At 43.4% G+C, this 24130-nt stretch overlaps 2 protein-coding genes across 3 annotated transcripts in view; one reads left to right on the forward strand and one right to left on the reverse strand.

Annotated features, from left to right (window-relative positions):
* LOC115156620 (low-density lipoprotein receptor-related protein 8) overlaps nt 1–19983 on the forward strand; it is a 213539-nt gene extending 193556 nt beyond the window's left edge. The window contains exons 14-18 of one of the 2 annotated variants that reach the window (XM_029704122.1): nt 8410–8551; nt 9676–9828; nt 11236–11523; nt 14417–14485; nt 15983–19983. In XM_029704122.1, coding sequence (XP_029559982.1) covers nt 8410–8551; nt 9676–9828; nt 11236–11523; nt 14417–14485; nt 15983–16329 — 999 coding nt within the window. In that variant the 3' untranslated portion in view covers nt 16330–19983. The remainder of the gene's footprint in view (nt 1–8409; nt 8552–9675; nt 9829–11235; nt 11524–14416; nt 14486–15982) is intronic. The other variant, XM_029704123.1, reaches the window with a different exon arrangement.
* A 1443-nt stretch (nt 19984–21426) lies between these two features.
* The window catches only part of LOC115156622 (KN motif and ankyrin repeat domain-containing protein 4), a 33306-nt gene continuing 30602 nt past the window's right edge, over nt 21427–24130 (reverse strand). Inside the window, exon 10 of the mRNA XM_029704124.1 lies at nt 21427–22954. Within this exon, the coding sequence (XP_029559984.1) occupies nt 22856–22954 (99 nt within the window). The 3' untranslated portion in view covers nt 21427–22855. The remainder of the gene's footprint in view (nt 22955–24130) is intronic.

Genomic DNA, 24130 nt, shown 5'->3' on the forward strand with positions numbered 1-24130 from the left:
TAACTTTCCCAAAATTCCCAGTTGGAAGATTACGGGAATCAGGAAGGAAAGAGCAGGAAATCAAGAATCCTACAACCAGGATTTCTGGAAAACCTGAACATTTTTGTAAAGAATTTTGCAACCCTTGTCCCATTTGTCCTAGGATCAGCCAGGGTGCACAATAACTATTTGTGTAACGCCAATAGTTTTACAAGCGTTGTGTACAAGCTACAAAAGTTAAAGGGGTAGTTCACCCAAATTGCAAAATAACACATCGGTTTCCTTAAAGGCCCAGTGCAGTCAAACTAGTTTTATATACATTTCCATAGGTTGGAATAACACTGTGAAATTGTAAACATTTTGATAATACCCTTTCAGTGTAAAAGCTGAAAATTCAGCCTGTTTTGGTGGGATGGAGCTTTGGCCTGCATGGTGGATTTGTTAATAGACAAATAAGAAAGAACGTTCCAAACCTCTCTGCCAATAACAGCTAGTTTTCAGTTTTCCCTTTCCCCACTCAGACCACTCCAGACATTCCTAGCTAAATTATTTATTGAGAAATTGAGCTTTGCCACGCACGAAGCTATTTTTGTTTCTTTTTGACCATTTTAATTGAATAGAATCACAGTAAGGCACTTAATTGTTACCCAGAAAGGATTTGATATTGAGATAAAAACATCTGCATTGAACTTTGAAGCAATCTATGGACAATGCATGACAGCAATCCATGCTTTGGTTTTGTTTACATGGCCACTGTTTCAAATGCTAACGTTTTTTCATTTGTTGCACAAAGTCTATGGTCCTATATTAGCATTTTGCGCGTCATGTCCAAATCATCCATAAGTAACTTCATTGAGCCACAGAATCAACTTGTGATTTTTTAATAATTTTTTTGCCCCTTTTTTGAGGTATCCAATTGGTAGTTATAGTCCTGTCCCATCGCTGCAACTCCCATACGGACTCAGGAAAGGTGAAGTTCGAGAGCCGTGCGTCCTCCGAAACACAACCCAGCCAAGCCGCACTGCTTCTTGACACAACACCCACTCAACCAGGAAGCCAGCCGCACCAATGTGTCGGAGGAAACACCGTACACACCTGGCGACCATGTCAGTGTGCATTGCGCCCAGCCCGCCACAGGAGTCGCTAGTGTGCGATGGGACAGGATCATCCCTGCCGGCCAAACCCTCCCCTAACCCGGACGACGCTGGGCCAATTGTGCGCCGCCCCATGGGTCTCCCGGTCGCGGCTGGCGGCGACAGAGCCTGGACTCAAACCAGGTTCTCTAGTGGCACAGCTAGCACAGCGACCACTGCGCCACTCGGGAGGTCTTAAGGATGATTTTGACATGAAGCACAAACATGCTAATAGGTACCATGTCCTCCTACGACGGAGATATCCTTACCCTGGGCTGCTATCTTCTCCTAAACAAATATCAACACATGTTAGATGTTTTTTTTACAGTGCATTTTTTTTTCTTCATTTTTTGACTGTCCTTATTGACCTATGGAGACTCGGAACCCCAGAAGGAAAGACATTCAAGTCATTGAATGGTGTAACGCTGACTGACGGAGCTATCATTAGCTGGGTGCTGCTGTGTCACGCAGCGCTTGATGTCTGTGTTTAGTCTCCCACTGCTGTGTGCGCGGGTGTGTGTTTAGTCTATAACTGCTGTGTTTGTTTTGTCTTCCCCTCTGGGACGACAGACTGTGCGGAATAAACAGAGGAGTTACTAGAGAGGAGAGGGAGCTGAGAGCTGCCCAGAGCTCTGTTGTTGTTGTTAGTGACACACGCACTGCAGGCACTGGCCACAACATTGGCACACACAGATGCAGTGCGTGGGCACATATGCACACACACCCACACACACACACATTGCAGGCAGGGCCACACCACTGGCACACACACGCATATTGATGTACACACACATACAGATTATTGCACATACACACAGATGCTCGTGTGCACACACACACACACACACACTGCAGGCACAGCTATGACACACTGGCATCCACCCAGATTAAAGTTTTACTGCTGGCCCTAGTCATATCGCACACAGACAGGCTGGCAGCTGGTTAACGGGTGGGCCAGAGGGAAGTGTCTGTCTATGTGATGTGTGATGTGTGTGTGCTTATGCATACACAGCGTGTGTTTGTGTGTGGTGCATTTGCTTGCTCCCAAGTAGGGCTGCGGTGGTCATGAAACTTTGGAACGTCTACATCGGGGATCATCAACTAAATTCAGCTGTGACATAACTTTTTATTTTGCGGATGGTCAGGGGGCCGGAACATATTTACTAATAATTTGGGGACTGAAAATTGACGGCAAGAAGCCCAAACAGATATAATATTAGTGAGCATTTCTCCTTTGCCAAGATAATCCATCCACCTGACAGGTGTGGCATATCAAGAAGCTTATTAAACAGCATGATCATTACACAGGTGCACCTTGTGCTGGAGACAATAAAAGGCCACTCTAAAATGTGCAGTTTTGTCACATAGCACAATGCCAAGATGTCTCAAGTTTTGAGGGAGTGTGCAATTGGCATGCTGACTGCAGGAATGTCCACCAGAGTTGTTGCCAGAGAATTTTATGTTCATTTCTCTACCATAAGCTGCCTCCAACGTTGCTTCAGAGAATTTAGCAGTACGTCCAACCGGCCTCACAACTGCAGACCACGTGTAACCGCGCCAGCCCAGGACCTTCACATCCGGCTTCTTCACCAGCCACCCGGACAGCTGATGAAACTAAGGAGTATTTCTGTCTCTAATAAAGCCCTTTTGTGGAGAAAAACTAATTCTGATTGGCTGGGCCTAGCTCCCCAGTGGGTGGGCCTATGCCCTCTCAGGCCCATCCATGACTGCGCCCCTGCCCAGTCATGTGAAATCCATCGATAAGGGCCTAGTTTGTTTATTTCAATTGACTGATTTCCTTATATGCACTGTGCATTTTCTTTCATTTTGAGCACCGTAGGTGGACGCTAGGCATGGGCAATATACTGTATACCGCGGTATTCTGAAATACCGCCGATATGATTTTCAATACCATTTAAAAAAAAATAACTGTAACTCCGTAACATTTTTGAAATTGTTGCATGTTGCATATTTTGTTCAGTATTTTATTTTACTTTATTTATTTCACCTTTATTTAACCAGGTAGGCTGGTTGAGAACAAGTTCTCAACTAGCCTACCTGGTATTCCCATGCATATTATGTGTGGGAATACTTTGGAACAGATTTCCAAAATTAAAATCACTTGGAGCTGATATGCTGGGGTTTTTATGTCCAACAATAAAAAATACAGAAAATTATTGATTACAAAAAATTTGCAGAAATCTTGGGGGGTTAAATAAAATCCTGCGGGCCGCCAGTTGAGGGACCATTTTAAAAAGTTACTATATTGTCGTAAAGTTCGTCGTATGGAGTGGACCAAAACGCAGCGGGTATGTGAATGCTCATCTTCCTTTTATTGAAGAAAAACCAAACAAACCACTTACACAAAACAAACCACGAAAACAGTCCTGTAAGGTGCTCAGACTATACACGGAAACAACCACCCACAAACACAAGAGAAAATTAACCCACTTAAATATGGCCTCCAATTAGAAGCAACAACAACCAGCTGCCTCTAATTGGAGGTCGTTCCCAAAACTAACATAGATATAGAAAAACTAGAAAACCCACATAGAAATAGAAAACAGAACATAAACCCTGAAACACACTAAACAAACACCCCCTGCCACGCCCTGACCACACTACAATAACAAACAACCCCTTTTACTGGTCAGGACGTGACATATCCATTTAATAAACACCATCACAATAATAAAGCCATCACAAAAAATCCATAATTTATTTTAGGCAGGTCTTAAGAAACATTATGATATGAAGAAAATATATTTCAGAAGAGCAGAATAGCATATTCTGGAGTTGGCCTTGTGTTACTGATCTGGCTACATGCCTTGCCACTGGCATAGCCTAGGCTGTAGGCTAGTTCATTTAGCAGACAAGATTTGCTTATAACTCCCATGCCATTATTTTATAGTAAGAAGAATACAATTTGAACATAGCTGAATTAAATAAAGGATATTTTTCCCCAAAGGATTTTTGAGTGGTTGCGCACATTGAGCAGCTGTTCTGTGTTGAGTGGTTATAAAAAGTGATAATTTGAAACAGGTCCTATATGCTTAATATAGAGTGATTTGGCTACTTTAGTTGTGATACAAACCTTAGCATGTATTTTAAATCAAAACATATATGGGCTGCATGATGCAACTAATTTGAAAAAGTCAACAACAAAAAATGAATGGGCTCTGTTTATTGCCTCAGTAGACTGCACACGTTTGAGCATCAGTCTCTCATTCACAAGCGATACTATTTTCAACTATCAGACTATTCTCAATTGAATCTTGTCTTTACATATACAAAATAATATGTGTGGAATTTGTTTCGATTTACAATGGGCCATTATCAAACGGGACATGCTCTTGAATAGCCATGTGCTCATATGCCAAGTTGAGAAATAAATATAGTAGCCTAGCAATATAGCTGGGATCCTCCTCTTTTGAATAGAGGCAATCAAAGCGTATTTTTTTCACACGTGATTGCATATAGAAATGTTGCGCAATTCCTGGGCTTATAAGAGAACGTATTTCATTCCACGCATTGACCAGCTATTTGAGGAACTGGCTCTCGCTACGCCACAGGTGATGATGCCCTGTTCCCGGAGAGCTACCCTCCTGAAGGTTTTTGCTCCAACCTCAGATGTTACTAACCTGATTTCAGCTTATCAACCAGCTAATTATTAGCTTTGCATCCAAAATGCGCTCGGCTTTGACTTTGAAACAAGATCCACAACGACCATGGAATGTTTTAATTTGGAACGGGACCTCTTAACTCCCATCATTTATCCTCATCATTCAGATTACTCAAATTCAATCATGTGTTTGATTTGATTTTCGAAACCATTTGCATTGATGTCAGAGTGATTAGAATGGTAAAAAAAAAAAGACTGCGGAGTACCAGGCCATTTGCGACTTGAGGGCCGTTAGCAAGTCAGGCTATTAACGGCCATCAGCGGCATCCATTTACAGAGCGCAGTTTTGGAGTAGTTACCGTGACTCAACGGTCACGTGGAATTTGACAGCAGTCATGACTCGTGACCACCGATGTGGCGGTAACACAATCACCGTTACAGCCCTACTCCCAAGTGTGTATCAGTTTCATCTCATTGGGACTGTCACAGCCTGTTTAGCCAATGTGGTTAATGACATATACCCCACTGCCTTATTCCACTGTGGTAATGACATATACCCCGCTGCCTTATTCCACTGTGGTAATGACATATACCCCGCTGCCTTATTCCACTGTGGTAATGACATATACCCCGCTGCCTTATTCCACTGTGGTAATGACATACACCCCACTGCCTTATTCCACTGTGATAATGACATTTACCCCACTGACTTATTCCACTGTGGTAATGACATATACCCCGCTGACTTATTCCACTGTGGTAATGACATTATACCCCACTGCCTTATTCCACTGTGGTAATGACATATACCCCACTGCCTTATTCCACTGTGATAATGACATTTACCCCACTGACTTATTCCACTGTGGTAATGACATATACCCCACTGACTTATTCCACTGTGGTAATGACATATACCCCACTGACTTATTCCACTGTGGTAATGACATATACCCCGCTGACTTATTCCACTGTGGTAATGACATTATACCCCACTGCCTTATTCCACTGTGGTAATGACATATACCCCACTGCCTTATTCCACTGTGATAATGACATTTACCCCACTGCCTTATTCCACTGTGGTAATGACATATACCCTGCTGCCTTATTCCACTGTGGTAATGACATTTACCACTGCCTTATTCCACTGTGGTAATGACATATACCCCGCTGCCTTATTCCACTGTGGTAATGACATATACCCCACTGCCTTATTCCACTGCGATAATGACATTTACCCCACTGCCTTATTCCACTGTGGTAATGACATATACCCCACTGCCTTATTCTACTGTGGTAATGACATTATACCCCACTGCCTTATTCCACTGTGGTAATGACATATACCCCACTGCCTTATTCCACTGTGGTAATGACATTATACCCCACTGACTTATTCCACTGTGGTAATGACATTATACCCTGCTGCCTTATTCCACTGTGGTAATGCCATTTACCCCACTGACTTATTCCACTGTGGTAATTACATTATACCCTGCTTCCTTATTCCACTGTGGTAATGACATTTACCAACTGCCTTATTCCACTGTGGTAATGACATTTACCCCACTAACTTATTCCACTGTGGTAATGACATATACCCCACTGCCTTATTCCACTGTGGTAATGACATTTACCCCACAGACTTATTCCACTGTGGTAATGACATATACCCCACTGCCTTATTCCACTGTGGTAATGACATATACCCTACTGCCTTATTCCACTGTGGTAATGACATATACCCCACTGCCTTATTCCACTGTGGTAATGACATTTACCCCACTGACTTATTCCACTGTGGTAATGACATATACCCCACTGCCTTATTCCACTGTGGTAATTACATTATACCCTGCTGCCTTATTCCACTGGGGTAATGACATTTACCCACTGCCTTATTCCACTGTGGTAATGACATTTACCCCACTGACTTATTCCACTGTGGTAATGACATATACCCCACTGCCTTATTCCACTGTGGTAATGACATATACCCCACTGCCTTATTCCACTGTGGTAATGACATTTACCCCACTGACTTATTCCACTGTGATAATGACATATACCCCACTGACTTATTCCACTGTGGTAATGACATTTACCCCACTGACTTATTCCACTGTGGTAATGACATATACCCCACTGCCTTATTCCACTGTGATAATGACATATACCCCACTGACTTATTCCACTGTGGTAATGACATATACCCCACTGACTTATTCCACTGTGGTAATGACATTTACCCCACTGACTTATTCCACTGTGATAATGACATTTACCCCACTGACTTATTCCACTGTGGTAATGACATATACCCCACTGCCTTATTCCACTGTGATAATGACATATACCCCACTGACTTATTCCACTGTGGTAATGACATATACCCCACTGCCTTATTCCACTGTGGTAATGACATTTACCCCACTGACTTATTCCACTGTGGTAATGACATTTACCCCACTGACTTATTCCACTGTGGTAATGACATTTACCCCACTGACTTATTCCACTGTGGTAATGACATTATACCCTGCTGCCTGTGCAAATTCCTAAAGAGACTCACTCCTAACTCTCTGCTCCTAACTCTGCTGGTGGATTGGAACGGAGCTTTTTACAGCACAATTTAATCCACGGTAGAGCTCTACTTTTAAAAGTGCAAATCCTCTATTGCATTGGTACAGTAAGTAGCTAAAAGGGAAAATATGTTCTTATTGAAAGCTGCTACAAATGTAAGACCAATAAGAACGAGCTACTGCAGGAAGGTGGCTAATAATACATTCTTTATTGTCCATTTTGTGAGAAGAGGAAATGTCTTTCTACTCTAACTGACCTTGTTTGACAATGTTAGCTTTTTGTTAAACATGCTCTACTTCAGTTTTATTAAGTGGATTGTAACACACACACACACGCACATGCAGACACACTCTCACGCACATTCCCCCTATACACACTTCTGTACCACAGAATGTGCTGTCTCGCCACCGCACTCTAATTGGGATTAAGCCCATGGTTTCCACAGCAACCGTGGAACGATGCCAGCTCCCCTCCACACAGCATCTTCCGAAGGCTGATAACGTTAGGGGAACGTTCCGGTGAACAGACAGGATATAACAAAATAAACAACCACAAGGTGAAGTCTGGTTGCAGTCAAGAGTTTGTTTAACCTCCCAACGGAGAAGCAGTGGATTGGAATGCTCACCCTTTACAGTAGCACTGATGAGATCTTTGCAAGGATTTCTGCAGAGAGGGCGATAGCTAGACAGTTTTAACTGTAAAAGTACCGCTAATTCACATAGACAATGACTTCTCCAGCGATGTTGTCTGTCGTTCTGTTTGTCTAACAATCAAATGTGTTTTTACAACAACATGTTCCAAAAGTCCTTACTCTTGCTAGCCGCACTAAAAGTCTTGTACTAGCTAGCTCAGCCTTTTATAAATCAGGCGAGAGAGACTACGAACTGCTGTCTGTCTACCGCATTCTTTTTACAGATACTTACACACGATGCTAATTGACGTACAAAGTGATTGTGCATTCATTGCCTCTCCTCCCTTTCTCCTGCCTCTTATCTATCCACCTCCTCTTACTCTTTATCCCTCTCTTCTTCCCTCTCCTCCTTTTTTCTCTTTCTTATTCCCTCTTTGCATCTCTCTTCCCCCTGTCAGGACCGTATCTACTGGACAGACAGGGAGAGGGAGGCGGTGTACAGCGCTAACAGGCTAACCGGCCAAGATGTCAGCACACTGGCCGAGCACCTCAACGACCCCCACGACATAGTGGTCTTCCACCCACTCCGACAGCCCCAAGGTGTGGGGGTGAGGGGGGTCTGTATATCTGTGTGTGTGGTGTGTGTGTTTGAGAGAGCAAGTAAGAGAACAAAAAATTACTTGTTTTCTCTGTTCTGTCGGTGTACCGTGTGGGTGTGTGTGTGTGTGTGTGTGTGTGTGTGTGTGTGTGTGTGTGTGTGTGTGTGTGAGAGAGAGAGAGAGCAAGAACAAGAAAGAGCTTGTTGTCTCTGGTTGTTTATCTGTGTCCCTAGTGTGTGTGTTATGCAATGCTTCCAGTACACTTCTCCCTATGACTGTACACATGTCCTTACCTGAGTACACAAGGTGCGAGTCATTCTTCCTCTGTGATCCTTTGAGACACACACACACACAACAGCGGCAGGAAGCCTGGCGGTTAAGAGCGTTGGGCCAGTAACCCGAAAGGTTGCTGGTTCGAATCCCTGAGCCGACTCTGTCGATGTCCCCTTGAGCAAGACACTTAACCCTAATTGCTCCTGTAAGTTGCTCTGGATAAGAGCGTCCGCTAAATGACTTAAATGCCATGTAACACACAAACTACACTAGTTCCACCTGGTCTTCACAGATTGATCCCTGGTCTCATGTAACCGACCCATTACATTATTAAGTTAAGAAGCTAGTAGTTACGGAGATCAAAGTGCCATGTGTATCTTAACAGTGCCGTTACACCAGAAACTACTATGTGGTTTCATGTTTTTATTATATGAATAAGTGAACAGTTCGCCTGGATTATCAATCATTCAAATGTATTTTATAAGTCCCTTTTTACATCAGCAGCCACAAAGTGATTTACAGATACCCAGCTTAAAACCCCAAAGAGCAAGCAATGCATAGGCCGACTGGCAAGGCATTCCTCAGATCTCCCCTGGCACGTTGGTTATTAGCTTATCTAGCTTTGTGTCAAAGTTAGCTAGAGAGACTCTCCTTACCCCAATGCGTCTGAGTCTCTGACTGTGTGTCTCTTTGGCTGCGTTTACACAGGCAGCCCAATTCTGATCTTTTTGGACCAATCAGATCAGCTCTTTTGCCAATAATTGGGCAAAAGATCAGAATGGGGTGCCTGTGTAAACACAGCCTTTTGTATTTCTGTCTCTGACTGTGTGTTTCTCTATTTCCCTCTCTAAGGCCCAGACAGCTGTAACTTGGGCAGTGAGGCCAACGGTGGCTGTGAGTACCTGTGTCTCAAAGCCCCCCAGATCACAGAGCACTCCCCCAAGTACACCTGCGCCTGCCCCACAGGACAGGACCTGGGGCCCGACATGCGGGGCTGTGTGCCAGGTGAGAGTGTGTGTCAGTGGGTGGCTATTAATGGAGGGAGAAAAAGGGGGATGGGCTTATTTGGTACCATCCATTCATTACAACCATTACCATGAGCCTGTCCTCCATTTCAAAGTGACACCAGCTTCCACTGATGTGTGTGATTTGCAGACCCACGGTATCCGATCTGGAGTGAGAGTCACGACCTCTGCTGGTCGGCTACTGCGTAGCAACCTATCAGTGCCAAAAGCCCTGGTCTGCCCTAGAAAGCCTATGTAAATTACGATCGCCAGAACGGCGAAAATGTATTTTTAGACGCCCATTTTGGTTTATTATGATCGAGTTCGATCCCCACTGTGAATTATTTTTAAGTTCGCTACAAAAGGAGATATTTAATTAAATATTGATCCATTCTGACTACTACATTTGTCGTAACACAGAACCACATGCTGACAGACCAATCACAGGCCGACAGGCTACGAGGAGGCTCGCCCTCATGCACGCTCTTTGCACATGTCTCTCAGGCAGGATTAAAATGACTACATCGACCATGATCTTTTGCACATGTCTCTCAGGCAGGATTAAAATGACTACATCGACCATGATCCTTTGATTGTTACAGTAATTTTCTCTATAATCCTTAGCGATTTTTTTGGTGCCATTCACCCCATACAGCAATATGGCTCGCTTCAAATTCAAATACAAAAGTATGTGGACATACTGAAATTAGTGGATTCGGCTATTTCAGCCACACCCGTTGCTGACAGTTGTAGAAAATTGAGCACACAGCCATGCAATCTCCATAGACAGACATTGACTTTCAACATGGCACCGTCATAGGATGCCACTTTTCCAATAAGTCGGTTCGTCAAATTTCTGCCCTGCTCGATCTGCCCCGGTCAGCTGTTAAGTGCTGTTATTGTAAAGTGGAAACGTCTGAGAGCAACAACAGCTCAGCCGTGAAGTGGTAGGCCACACAAGCTCACAGAGTGCTGAAGCACGTTGCGTGTAAAAAATTGGCTGTCCTCGGATGCAACACTCACTACCGAGTTCCAAACTGCCTCGGAAGCAATGTCAGCACAATAACTGTTTGTCGGAAGCTTCATGAAATGGGTTTCCATGGCCGTGCAGCCGCACACAAGACTAAGATCAACATGTGCAATGGAAAGCGTAGGCTGGTGTGGTGTAAAGCTCACCGCCATTGGACTCTGGATCAGTGGGAACACGTTCTCTGGAGTGATGAATCACGCTTCACCGTCTGGCAGTCCGACAGAGAAATTTGGGTTTGGCGGATGCCAGGAGGTTTGATTGAGTAAAACTCTATTATGAAAGTCTTACTGTTCTAATCTTGTAAAACAGCTACATATAGTTGATATGGCATACATACAAGGATGTACTGTAACTAATTGTATTTCCCTGTTCTTTTAGCAAATGAGACTATTGCCACACCGTCGCCATTCCCCACCGGCTCGGTAGCCATCATCACGGCAAGTATGGAGGAGGACAAAGAAGACTCCCATTCTACTTCTGGGTTGTCCCAGGCAGATGCCAGGGTCCGCCACCTCACCCCCGCCCCCTCCAGCACCCCAGAACCCCTCCTCATCGCCAAACCTGGGGCAGAGGTGAAGGAGAAAGATGGCCGCCGTTTGGATCACACCACAGTAGGGTCTGGGGACACCAATGTCATCAAGGAGGACAGCAACCTCTCTCACCACTGTAAGTGTGTGTGTGTGTGTGTGTGTGTGTGTGTGTGTGTGTGTGTGTGTGTGTGTGTGTGTGTGTGTGTGTGTAACAGGTCTGTCTGTGTCTGTGTGTACCAGATATGTATCTGTGTGTACTATGTTTAATTGACATGAATTTGTAGTAATTACCTACAGTTCTTGAGCAAGATCGCAATATATCATATTTAAGCTCTTTGTAGACCTGTTGATGTTCTAGCCCTCCTGTCAGATTTGGAGCTAGTTAGGACAGTGAGGGAGAGGGGGACATTATTTTAAGTAATTACCTACAGCCATTAGCATGGAAGTGTGATTTTCAGCAGTTTACAGCGATAAAATGATCAGTTCACCTGAATTTTACATGATCATATTTCAGAAACCATCCTGGACATTATGGGAGCAAATAGCACTCTATTCCCTGTATGCACTACTTTTAACTAGGGCATATAGCGCACTATATAGGGAATAGGGTGTCATTTTGGGCACAGCCAGAGTGTTATCTGATAAAGCGTAGCCTTGTCCACCACCTCTTTGTCTCCTGCCAAATACTGCTTCATTTCCAAACCATGGAAATACGTTTGATCCTCATGCTTATCGGTCTATAGGTTAATTTGTGTAATTTTTTTAGAATTCAATTGGCCTGTGTGTGTATTTTCGTTAGTTGTCATGTATCGTATTTATTCAACACAACAATCACACACGCACAGCATACAGAGCCTATTTTGAGCGGGATTTCTCCTGCAGCTCCTCAACACGTGCTTTTATAAGCCCATTCGTTGCGCAACAATTCTAAATGCAATCGCCTGTTAAAAACAGTTTTGGTGCACAATTAAAAAGAGCTACTATTTTTATTTCTGAACTGGTAATTGAAGCTCGCCTCCCATTCACCATTCAAGTGCAGGCGACAGGCTATCAGCGAGTCACCCACCGCTTTACAATTTGAGCTGGAGACAGTATGCGTTCTGAAAACATACTTAATTGTTTGAAACCTGAATGTTTTATTTCATATTATGATGATGTCTTACCTTGCTTCAAAGTTGCTTATTGCCAAAATCCGACCATAGAAACGTGGAGGCAATTATTTTATTAAGACTTCATTGGCGGCACGTGAATTTCAAGCTCCGGGAAGCTTACAATTATCCTACCAAGCTGGTGTCACTTTGAATTAAATTGATACCAATCTAAAAGTAAAAATTCAACTAATTTGGAAACATTGATACGCCGCGATCCATTGGCAGCTAAAGAAACGAGCGCATGGAACTCACAGCCTATAGGCCAATGCAGCAGTAGGCCTATAACTTCCATTGCTCTTTCACACCGAGGATTGGTGACTATTGAGGGGGAGATTGTTGAAAGAAAATTCAATAGCCTACTCTGGGGAACTATAGTTTTAATATATTATAATTCGCAATGGATGTTATTAAAACAGACTTCGCTGACTTACTGTGTGAGGTGAAGAGAAAATTACTTAAAGCTCAGCTTATTAGTGAGGGACGTGGTGAATTTCACCTCTTCCTACATTTCCGCACAGCAGGCCTGGTACTTCTATTCCTGCTCAGGCGCACCAGCTCCCTCAACATTATCAGGACAGAGAAACCAGACACATGCTCATTGGTCACATGGAACACTTGGAAATGATGGTTATGAAATGAACCAAAACTTGTTTCTCACAAGTGTAGCAGGTTGTGAAGTCTGACTGTAACAGAAATGAATGTAACCAAATGACGGGGATTAACAGTAAATTTACTACTGGTGACACATGTAATGGGGAATTGATCAAAAAGAAACAATCAAAGGGTAAACAATTCACACAATGAAACAATGAATGTGCAAGAATTTGTGGGAGACAACTGAGCCATTCCGTAGAGAGACTTGCCTGTATCTTCGCCACACACCCATCCCCTTCTTTTTGTCTCAACATTTCAAATCCTACTCAATACACATCCAATTCACACGTTTTAGATGCTTTTCACTGACAGCTGCAACTTAGTAATCAGCTAGGCCTATTGTCACGTGCGCTGCCCAAATTTGCGGGCCTCCCAACTAGGCATAGGCCTACGAGCTTGTGATTTGAAACAATCCACAGCAACAAAAAAATTAAAGACGCTAACGATCCTGTGGCTAAGATGCTTTCTAGTTAAGTATTTATTTATTTCTGTATAGACAGGAATAATGATAAAATTTTGACAAATGTATTTCAATGTACTTCCCTGTTACCATTTCTCTCCTATTTCCTAGTTGTTGCATCTTTAGATTCCCCTCTTTCTAAGTTTCTAATTTTCATCTCTCTCACATATGGAACCGCTCTCATCAGGTGCGCTGTTTAGAGTGGTGTTTTCCTGCGAATTGCATTTTGGCAAATGTTAGAAACTGACGTTTTATTGGCTATTTCATTACAGGGAGTTGCATGTTCTGTTAAGATGAATTACCATAATCGAAATAGGATTCCTGAGCACCGTGGGTGGACACCCTAATGGGTTACAAACCCAATCCATATGGGTTCGGTAAATTTCTCAAATGGCCGGTAAATTACAATCTTCCCGGTCACGTTGTCTGGTGCCACATTTTCCTAATGGAAACCCTGTTCCAAACGCACACACACCTAATAGCAGGACTAACCACGCTCTCTCTCTCTCCCACTTTTATTTTCTTCTCTGACACCCTATCTGTTTTTCTCTCTCTCTCTCTCTCTCTCTCTCTCTCTCTCTCTCTCTCTCTCTCTCTCTCCCCTTTGTCATCCTTACTCTTTTTTCACCATCTGTCTCCCCCACTCCTCTCTCTCTCCCTCTCTCTCTCTCCTTTGTCCCCCTCTCTCTCCTATGTCCCTCTCTCGCTCTGTCACTCCTATGTCCCTCTCTCTTTCTCTTGCCTCCATGCCTCCTCCTCTGTAGCTGGAAGTGAGCATTTTCTCCTGGGGGAGAACCTGACAGTGGCAGTTCTGGGAGTAGTCATCCCTATAGGTAAGTACATGTCCTCTCTCTGTACCCCACAGGGGCTGCTTCTCCTGTCTGACCGGCTATATTTAGTCTACTCCCTACTAGGCCTGGGTTCAAATAGTATTTGAAATCTTTCAAATATTTTGAGTGTTTGCCCTAGCCTGCCTAGAGTGCCAGATGGAGGGTCCATTAAGCCAGGTATGTTCAATCATGCATAGATAAAAGTAGTTAAACCTTTTTCAAATAGTATTTGAACCCAAGCTTGCTATATTTAGTCTATTGTCTACACTATCCACTGATCCTGGTTCAGTTTGGACCAGAGGGACCATGCCTAGAGACATGGCCACTCAGAAACCATTGTGTGTCTGTGTCTTGACATTCTGCCACTGCATATCCATTCATTTATTGTGTGTTGGGTACGTTCCAACCAAAACAACCATGGTGGCAGGCGAGTTTGTTTGGATATATTATTGCAGGCAGTCAGAAAATACCCATTCCAAATGGAATAATACTGACTGAAACAGTGGGGGAGTACATGGATTTGTCCAATAAGAAACGCTCATTTTCGTTTTCAAAATGTTTTACATTGCTCGCCGTAATGAACACAACCCTATGCTACTCTTCTTTTCTGGGGTGTTTTATCATAATGAATGTGGAGCTGAGGTTTTACATGTAGGGCGCTGAGGGCATATTGAAGGCATATGGGAAATGCCAGTCTCTCCTGCCCTTCTAATGACAAGGGTGATGGGCACACAGGTTAGCAGGGAATTAGCCAATCAGCCTAAATAACCCAGCAATCTTTGGGGTGCCCCCCGTCACCTGGCAACGCCTCTCATCTGCATAAAGGGACTCAGACAGGACAGGATACCCTTATACGGTAATAAAGTTGCATGCAAAAGTAATAGTATTATGATGCTATGGAAGGTTTTGAAATGATGAAATGATGTCACCTTTTGACTGAAGATAATCTGCAACTCCTTTTTGAATCCAGCTCATATATAAGTGTATTTCATTTACACTTAAAGCTAACCTGCGAGCTGTAGTAATACTCAATATAAATATTATATTGAAGTAGCAAATTAAGTAATGTTAGCTTCCAGACACACTTCTCTCTCAATACTTAAATGTACTAGTAAAATATACAACACCAAAAGATTATAGTAAATTCTCAGTTTTATGAGCTTGCTGGAAGCGTGCTAGACAGTTGCGGTTCCTCTGTTACAAACCGTACTTCACTGCCCAAAAGTCCAAATACCCACTATTTTTCATGAATACTGCCTCAATTATTCCCTGATGATGTTAATGTCAATTGATCCACCAAGCCTACCACAGATATCCCCAGCACAAGGCCAGTTCACTCCGTCCCCTCCCCCTCTGTCCACCCACATGTCTTGATTTGCTATACTTCCGCTTTGTGCCTGTCATCTCACGATGCTCATGGTCCGACAACATTAACACTCCTCCATCTTCCCCGTGTCCCCCCATCCCTTCCCCCTGCCACTGTGTGTTAAACGCATGCAGTTCCTATTGTTGCCACAGTGGTCTTCGGTCTGCTCTGCACTGGCGTCTACCTGGTTTGGCGGAACTATCGTGTAAACTCTACCAAGAGTATGAACTTTGACAACCCCGTTTACCGCAAGACCACAGGCGAGGGCGAAGAGGACGAGATTCACATCGGACGGACGGACAGTGGCATGAGCGGCCAGCACGGGCATCACCCGTACCCAGTTGGAGTGGGGTGTGGCGTAGTCGGCGGGGGCGGAAACACATGCCCGCAGTTTATCGCGCTGCCACTGGGTGGCAGTATGCCCGACCCGGGGACTCACTGGTACACGGAGCAGCCTATGCTGTCCACTACGGCTAAGTGAGGTGGGCAAAGTGGGAGGATGGAGACCTAGACTAAATGGCTGCTCAGGGGGTTAATTTTCAAGATGGCCGCTGCTCAGGCGCACACACATACACACATGCACACACACACAGTACCAAGGTCAGGGGTCACTCACTGAGTCTGTTCAAGGGATGGACATATGATGTTATCATCACATCCAGCCATTCGGGACCATGCTGTGCCAATTCATCACACAAAATTGACATTTTGACACTTTCTAAGGTTTATTTATGTTATGTCAGAGTTGGGGTTGGTTCGGTTTGAATTCCTGTCAATTCAGTTCTTGAATTCTCTATGAATCAATTGAATTTAGATCACTGGACTTGAGTTGTAACTGAGTCGACACCAATTCTGGATGTTTTTCATCCACTTTTGATCAATTTCAGCAGTATTGAGCTGTGCTATCTGTCTCCCGTTTAAGGCCGAGAGGAGTTCCAAGAGATTCATTTTGCCCTTGCCGTTATAAATTTATGCTCTCCATTTTATATCCCTGGTGGATCCTCATTCTCTGGCTTTTTAGGAGGAGGTTTAAAATGAGGGCAGCACCTTAGTTGGTTGATGGGACAATCTGTATAGTTTTAAGCTATTAATTCAACGCATTTTATCGTTCACCTCACGATTACTAAAGATGTCATAGTGTTTTGTTATTCTGGTCAGGGCTTTTGTCTTGGAGTGGAGTGAAAGGTTTGAGAGAGGTTGCTGTGACCTGTGTGCGTGTGCGTGTGTGTGTGTGTTTGCATTTAGGTGTGTGTACTTACTCTCTACAGTTCTTCTTTGACGTTTTCCTTATTGAACCTCAAAGGCTACAAGAGGGCAAGCAGGGCAAGGGGTCGTTGAGAAAGTTTTGTGGCAGCGTTGGGATCCAAAAGAAAGCGTAAGGCTTAGCGAGAGAAGCCTTTGTAGTTATTAATGGTAGGCTGGGTTTTTGGGCCCAGTGAAGATGTCTAGCTAGTGGCTAACAGTATCCATGTTAAGGCTTGTCTCTAGACATTTAGAATGCGGCAAGTATTGCTGGTCAAAACTACATTTCATTTATACTCAGGCTGACTGTCTGTAGATCGTCACTACGATGAAAACTGTTCTACTTTGACCCTGCCACAGTGTCCATTGTCACGAGTCAATAGAGCCACTGGCGCTACATAACCATGACAACAAATTCCAAACGCCTGATTAACAGCTAGCTAGCTTGCGTTAGCATACAGAATATACATACATTTAATATTATAGACGACTGTATTTTTTTGTAGAGCAGATGTTAAGTTTAGTTATGGAGCACCCTTGTCTCTTTGCCTTTGAGGGGGAATACTCCAAAGATTTAAAAAAATAAAAAATCCTGGTTTGCAATTGGTAGCCAGCTTAATTCAACCTGTAATTAAACTGACTTTAGCTGAGCTGGCTATCTAGTCAAACTAATTCCAGACTAGGTCATCTATGAGAAATCAAACAAACCAATATTAATCTCTTCTCAGGAGAAAGGCAGCTTTCTCCTCCATGTTTTCTCATTTATACGAAGGATAGAATGTAATTCACTATCACGTGACAATATAATGCTCATGATGTCAATTTTGCGTTTATACTTTTTCTAACGACAACAACCAAGTTTGTAAATATAATTTCCATGATATCACTGCAAAACCATGTCAATAGATGGACTAAAAACCAGCCTTTAGGTATGATAATGACAACAGAGTTGGCTAGAGCAGAATTAGCTAGCTTTCTGGCTAGAAGGCTAATGTTTAACTAGGCTAAAGCAGAACCAGATATGGCGAATGGCTACCAGGCTAATGCTTAGCTAACAGTTTGAGAAAAGCAATTAGAGGGTTGTTGTACTGAGGTGAATCATTTAGGCTATTATTCTCCTCTCCTCTTTTTAGCTGTTTTCCATGGCCACAGGTGAATTTGTCATCTGTTATTGTTGATTTTATTTCCCCATCTACTCTCTTTGTCAGTACAACACACACACACACACACAGAGTCACTCACCCTCAAGAGATCACACACAGGGGGTATGTTATTAGTATCCCCATTAGCTGTTGAGATAGCAGCAGCTACTATTCCTGGGGTCCACACAGAACATGAAGCATGACATAATACAGAACATTAATAGACAAGAACAGCTCAAGGACAGAACTCCATAAATTGGACGGAACTACAGAAACATTCACTTGCACTAGGAAGATACTATGTACACACAGCATGCATAATCACTCGCCCTTCACAAACACAAGTATTCCACTCACCCCAAAGACAGACAGACACACACACACACACACACACACACACACACACACACACACACACACACACACACACACACACACACACACCAGACACGCGAACACAAACATCCATGCCCCTGTCTTCATTCTATGAGAAGATGTCAATGTGAGCTTTCATATAGGGGGCACTCAGTCAGTGGGAGGTCGACCGCTGACAAAAGGCCCCTGTCAGCCATTTTGGTGGCCGACATCACCGTGGCAGATTTTGGCTGCTTCCTAAATGGCACCCTATTCCCTTTATGGTGCACAACTTTATTTTTACCAGGACCCATAGGTATACCCATAGGGCTCTGGTCAAAAGTAGTGCACTATGTAGGGAAAAGGCTGTCATTTGGGACACGGCCTTAAACAGTAATGAGGTTCAGCCAGGTTGGATTCTCCTGTCAGTAAACACAACTGTCTTTTGTCCACCTCTCCTTTTGTCCTGTCACGCACATTGGTGATCCGCTCAGAAAATTGAAATTTCTGAGTCCCCTCCGTTGTAGTATTGTCGATCACGGTGATGGGATGAAATGGGATTTGGAAAGAGACAAATTGATAGGTGTGTGTAGTGGGGGTGGATATGTGTGTGTGCCTGTGTGTGTGTTTATGCATGTGTGCGAGTATTTTTGTTCATTCCACAGCCATATTGGAAACGTTTTGTACACTTTGTTGCTCAGCCCTCTCAGAATGCCTTCTGTATTGTGTGTGTTGCATGGGAGAACGTGTGTGCGTGTGTGTGTGCATGTGCGTGTGTGTGTCAGAATGAGTGCATGCGAGTATGTATGTTTTTGGGACCGGAGTAGCTGCGAGGGTGTTTTTTGAAATCATGATTTGTAAATACATTTTCATATTGCAAACAAGTTTTTGATAAAGTATTATACAATCCAGTAAAAGAAAAATATGTACATAAGATTTTAGATAAGAAGAAAGTGTTGATGACAGTATATTAATTTATTTGTATAAAAGAGCACTGCATTCCCTGATTTGTACGAAATATGAATTATCCACCCAAGTGTTTTGTGTTGTTACTTGGTCTTGCTTCATTTGATATCCTTTTCTCTTTCCAAATGTGTACTTCTTTATCAGTACAAGTAATACAACGTGGTTCCCCATCAATATTTTCCCATATCTCATTGTTTCTCAACCCCAGTGTTTATAATATGGATGATTGTTTTCTGGTGCCTTTTTGTTCTCTTTTTTTTGTACTGCTGTTTCGCTGTGGGAGATGGGTTCTTTTCAAGCAACTTCTGTACATGCAAATAAGAACATCTGTACCCAGAATTGACAAAATGGTCTTGCTCACCTTTTTATTATTTCATGAAGTTGTTCTTAAATATCTATATATTGATATATAAAACTTTATTGCAAATCTCTTCCCTGTGTCTTTTGTTCCATCTGCTTCTCTTAATATTTGTATCTTCATATGTTTACAGACATTATTTCTGTCAAGAGCACCTATCAAGACACCCAAATACATTAGACTGACCAAGAATCTCTGGGACTTTCGGCATTGTCTTATGTGGACTGCGTCTGCACTGTAGTTATATAGTAGTCCATTTGCGATGTGTTATGTTAAAATGGCGTAGCTGGCGGAAGACACTGGACATTTCAGGTGTGTATTCAAGAGCAGGGAGTAGAGTGGCCGCGAGCAGACTTCACATCGTTGCTAATTAGCAAAAATTGTCTCATTCCACAAGGATGCTAACTTTTGAGGCAGCATTTGACAGTCGAAAGTTAAAATCACCATTAATCTGCATAGTTCCTTTATGGTCCCCATTTAAACAGGAAATCATGCAGGATGCATAGGGAGCCCAGTTGAACTTTGGGCAGACGGGGATGCGTCACAGATGTTGGTCCTCCAGACTAGAGCCCAGATGGACACCTTAAATCCGAGCCCCGTGAACACCGGCTGGGGGTGATGGGAGAGGATGGAGCTCTTCATCCTACTGTGACAGTGATGCATCACACACACCATATACTGTATGAATATAAATGACATACAGTATGTCTCTCTTTATATTTACTTGGTATTGCAGTTGTTGTTGGATTCTGTAACAGGGATGGAAGTGTGTGTGGTTGTGTTTTGGTGTGCTTGCATGCTTATGTGCGAGCGTGCGTGCGTGCGTGCGTGCGTGTGTGTGTGTGTGTGTGTGGCTGTAATAGATACAGTATAGTGCTGACTCAGTCTCTTCTTTGTGTGATGCGGATGCAACACTGCAGGCGTGGGGTCAGTGTGACAGACAGCAACAGGCATCCTGGGGATCCCATGGGGAAATGTGGGGCTTTGCTGCCATGGTGATAAAGCCAACCACGTGCACACACACACACACATTCTCTCTTTCACTATCACACACACTGCCTCTATCTCAGCCTTATTTCTCACACACAATTTCCATCTCTCCATGCAGCCAAGCCTCACACATACATACACATACCAGCATAGAGAATGAGACCTACCGGTCCAGTGCCAAGAATTCATATAATCTATTATGGCTGACAGGGCATTGAATTTCAAAGTGTACGCGCAAGGTGGATTACTTTGAATGCTTGTATGATTATTATAATACTAGTAATGGATTTGGAGCTTTTTGTAAATGCTAAAAGCATTTTGGCATTTCATGGGGGCGGACTCACCTTATCCAGACGCACTACTACCAACGACTGGCACTCACCCAGAAAGAATTGTGTGTCATATTACAAAGGGATTGTATATCTCCTAATCCCGTACGTACAGAATGTATGTGTCTGAATTGAAAGACATTCAGTCAGGACAGCATTCGTTGCATGCGTGCAGTTATAACAGTATGGAAAAGTAGCACCATCAGCTGGCCATTTTATGTCATTACATAGACAGAGTACAATGGATGTGATGTGTTTTCCCCCATATCATTACAAAATCATTGGCAAACATCAGACATTTTATTCAAACTGTCATATGTCAGCAATCTTGCTTAGCTTTAAGAGTAATGCATACAAAATGAGTAGAGAAATCCACTGTCTGGTTTGTCTATAATGGATATTGATAATAATGAAACAAACTTTACCAGTATAGCGCACTGATATTTTAAAATGCATGCAACATTTTGCTGATAGTGGGAAACAGTTCAATCCAGACAAGCATCAATGTAAATGTACTGCATATTTACTGTAATAATTATCTCTAGCTGAATGAAATGCCCAGGGGGTAGTGGTGCAGACCTGAATACCAACTAGATTCGATTTCTCTGAGATTTCTATATTATCTAACACAGTTGCTCTCTTCCCTGTTGCACATGGTAGAGATGGTGTAAGGCTGAGTCAAAAATAATAGATATTAAAAATAGAAGTCCCACCTTACAATCACACAACAAAGGCCATGTGAAGGGATGTAAAGGCATTGACACACAGATAGAGCATTGTCACTCCCCTAATGCCATACAGAGGATAGCATAACGGCACTGAAACGTATACAGTACCAGCAGAGCAATCAGCCCATCCACCCATTGGTGGTCCAGCATATACTGTAATAATGCATTTTCGAAAAGAACACAGGGATAGACGGCTTGAGGTCTCAAGGGCCGCAGTTTGGCTGTTTTTTTTATTTTTTTATCTCCCATTGTGGAACTCGGCTGACGAGTTCACTTTGCTATTTGCCCAGGTAGGAATAGACACCTGGATCAATTTGAATAGGACAGAAACCAGCAGACAATATCGCCCTCCAAGTTTGGAGCTGTGCACGCCTGTCATAATAACACTGGCACACAAGAGTCTTAAAATTAAATGTTTTCCTGTCCAGAAACAGGAAGTGAACTGAAGAGCTAACTCCAAGCATGGTTGGGAATAGTGAATGACATTGACCTCCCAACCTGAACCTTAGTGGCCCAAGATAGAGATGAGAAGAGAGACGGGCCACCTCCGAATCAGACGAGCAGAGGTGAGGGATCTTCGGTTGCGTCTGAAATGGCACTCTGTTCCCTACTGTATAGTGCACTACTTTTGGCCAGAGCCTAGTACTTGAAGTCAGTGAGAAATGCTAACATGACATGCTGAGCTCAGTAAGTGGTGAGTGTTGGAGAAGTCAAGTGACAGCCAGAAGGCTACCAACACAGTTTTCTACCATAGCTTTTAGATGTACTTAGCTAGTTAGGTTGAGGTCAAAAGTGCACTATATACAGTAGGGAAAAAGTTGCCATTTAGGATTGGACGTTCCTTGCACTGTGGCGTCTGTGTCTTTGACCTAGCCACGGGAACAGGGGGGTCAAGGTCTCAGAGAGATGTCCCAGCGTGTGTGTGGTGGGCCTGGATGAGGGCTGTGATGTCACCGTAGGACCCCTGCTGGGCCACGAAGAGGGCCGTGCGACCACGCTGGAAGAGGAAGAGAGGAAAAGAGGCGGAAGAAAGCAGAGAAGGTCAACACTTGAGGTATGCACTAAACAGTTTAAACCATTCTGGTTTATGCGAAGGCATTGTTTCCCAAACCTCTCCTCGAGTACCTGCATTTAAAAAAAATATTTTCCAGTACTAACACAGCTGATTCAACTAATGAAGGGCTTGATGATTAGTTAACCAATTGAATCAGGTGTGCTCGTACTAGAATACATCAAATAAGTGGAATGGGTGGGGGTACTTGAGGAAAGGTTTGGCACACACTACTAAGGTATATTACCATGCTAAACGACAGTGATATAGACAACATGAGAGAGAACGGTAGAGTGCACATTCCCGGGTGAATTAGAATTTATACAATTAATAGTGTCAATTCAAGGCAGGAGGCCCTTAATCGTGAGAGCTTTCCTCCTCTTTTTAGTGAGCTAAGCGTGACCGCCTGGCTAACGCTCTGCTAGCTCTCTGAGGATTAATGAAGCCTATTGTAGAGGCAAACCTCACTGGGCTTCGACGAGCTAATCGCTGAGTCAAGGGATGCCCCCCAACTGGCACCCTATTTCCTATTTAGTCCACTACTTTTGACCAGGGCCCATAGAGAATAAGGTTCCACTTGGGACGCAACCGAGGTATTTGGGCTTTGAAATGCTTCAAATAGCCTAAGCTGCTCTTTCAGCAAAGGCGCTAATTCTAGTGAGGAAAAGAGGACTGACATCCTGTTCACATTGAATCTTATAATGGCAATACTTGAGGCGCTCTTATTCCCCCAAGGGCGTATTTTGTATACTTGTCCACTAGGTGGCGTAGGGTCTGGATGTTAGATGTATTGCTTACTCCTGAAGTCGTGGTTAGTAACTGAGGGCTTGCAGGGGGGTGGGGGATTGTGTGTGTGTGCGCGTGTGTGTGTGCATCCATATCTGTGTTTGTGTGTATGATAAAGTGCATAACACTGTCAATCTATTTCTCTTCCTGAGTTGTCCAACATGCACAATGAGAGCCAGTGACATACTGCAGGCATAGACTTCCTGTTAGCACCAGATACCAAATCCTGACCTACTGCACAGGGCAAAACCTGTTTAAGATGCTACTACACACTATGCGTGTAGTGTGTGTGTCTATGCACATGTGTTTGTGTATTCTCTAGTCTATCCATCCAAC

Source organism: Salmo trutta, chromosome 21, assembly GCF_901001165.1.
Source record: "Salmo trutta chromosome 21, fSalTru1.1, whole genome shotgun sequence".
NCBI classification, from domain to species: domain Eukaryota; kingdom Metazoa; phylum Chordata; class Actinopteri; order Salmoniformes; family Salmonidae; genus Salmo; species Salmo trutta.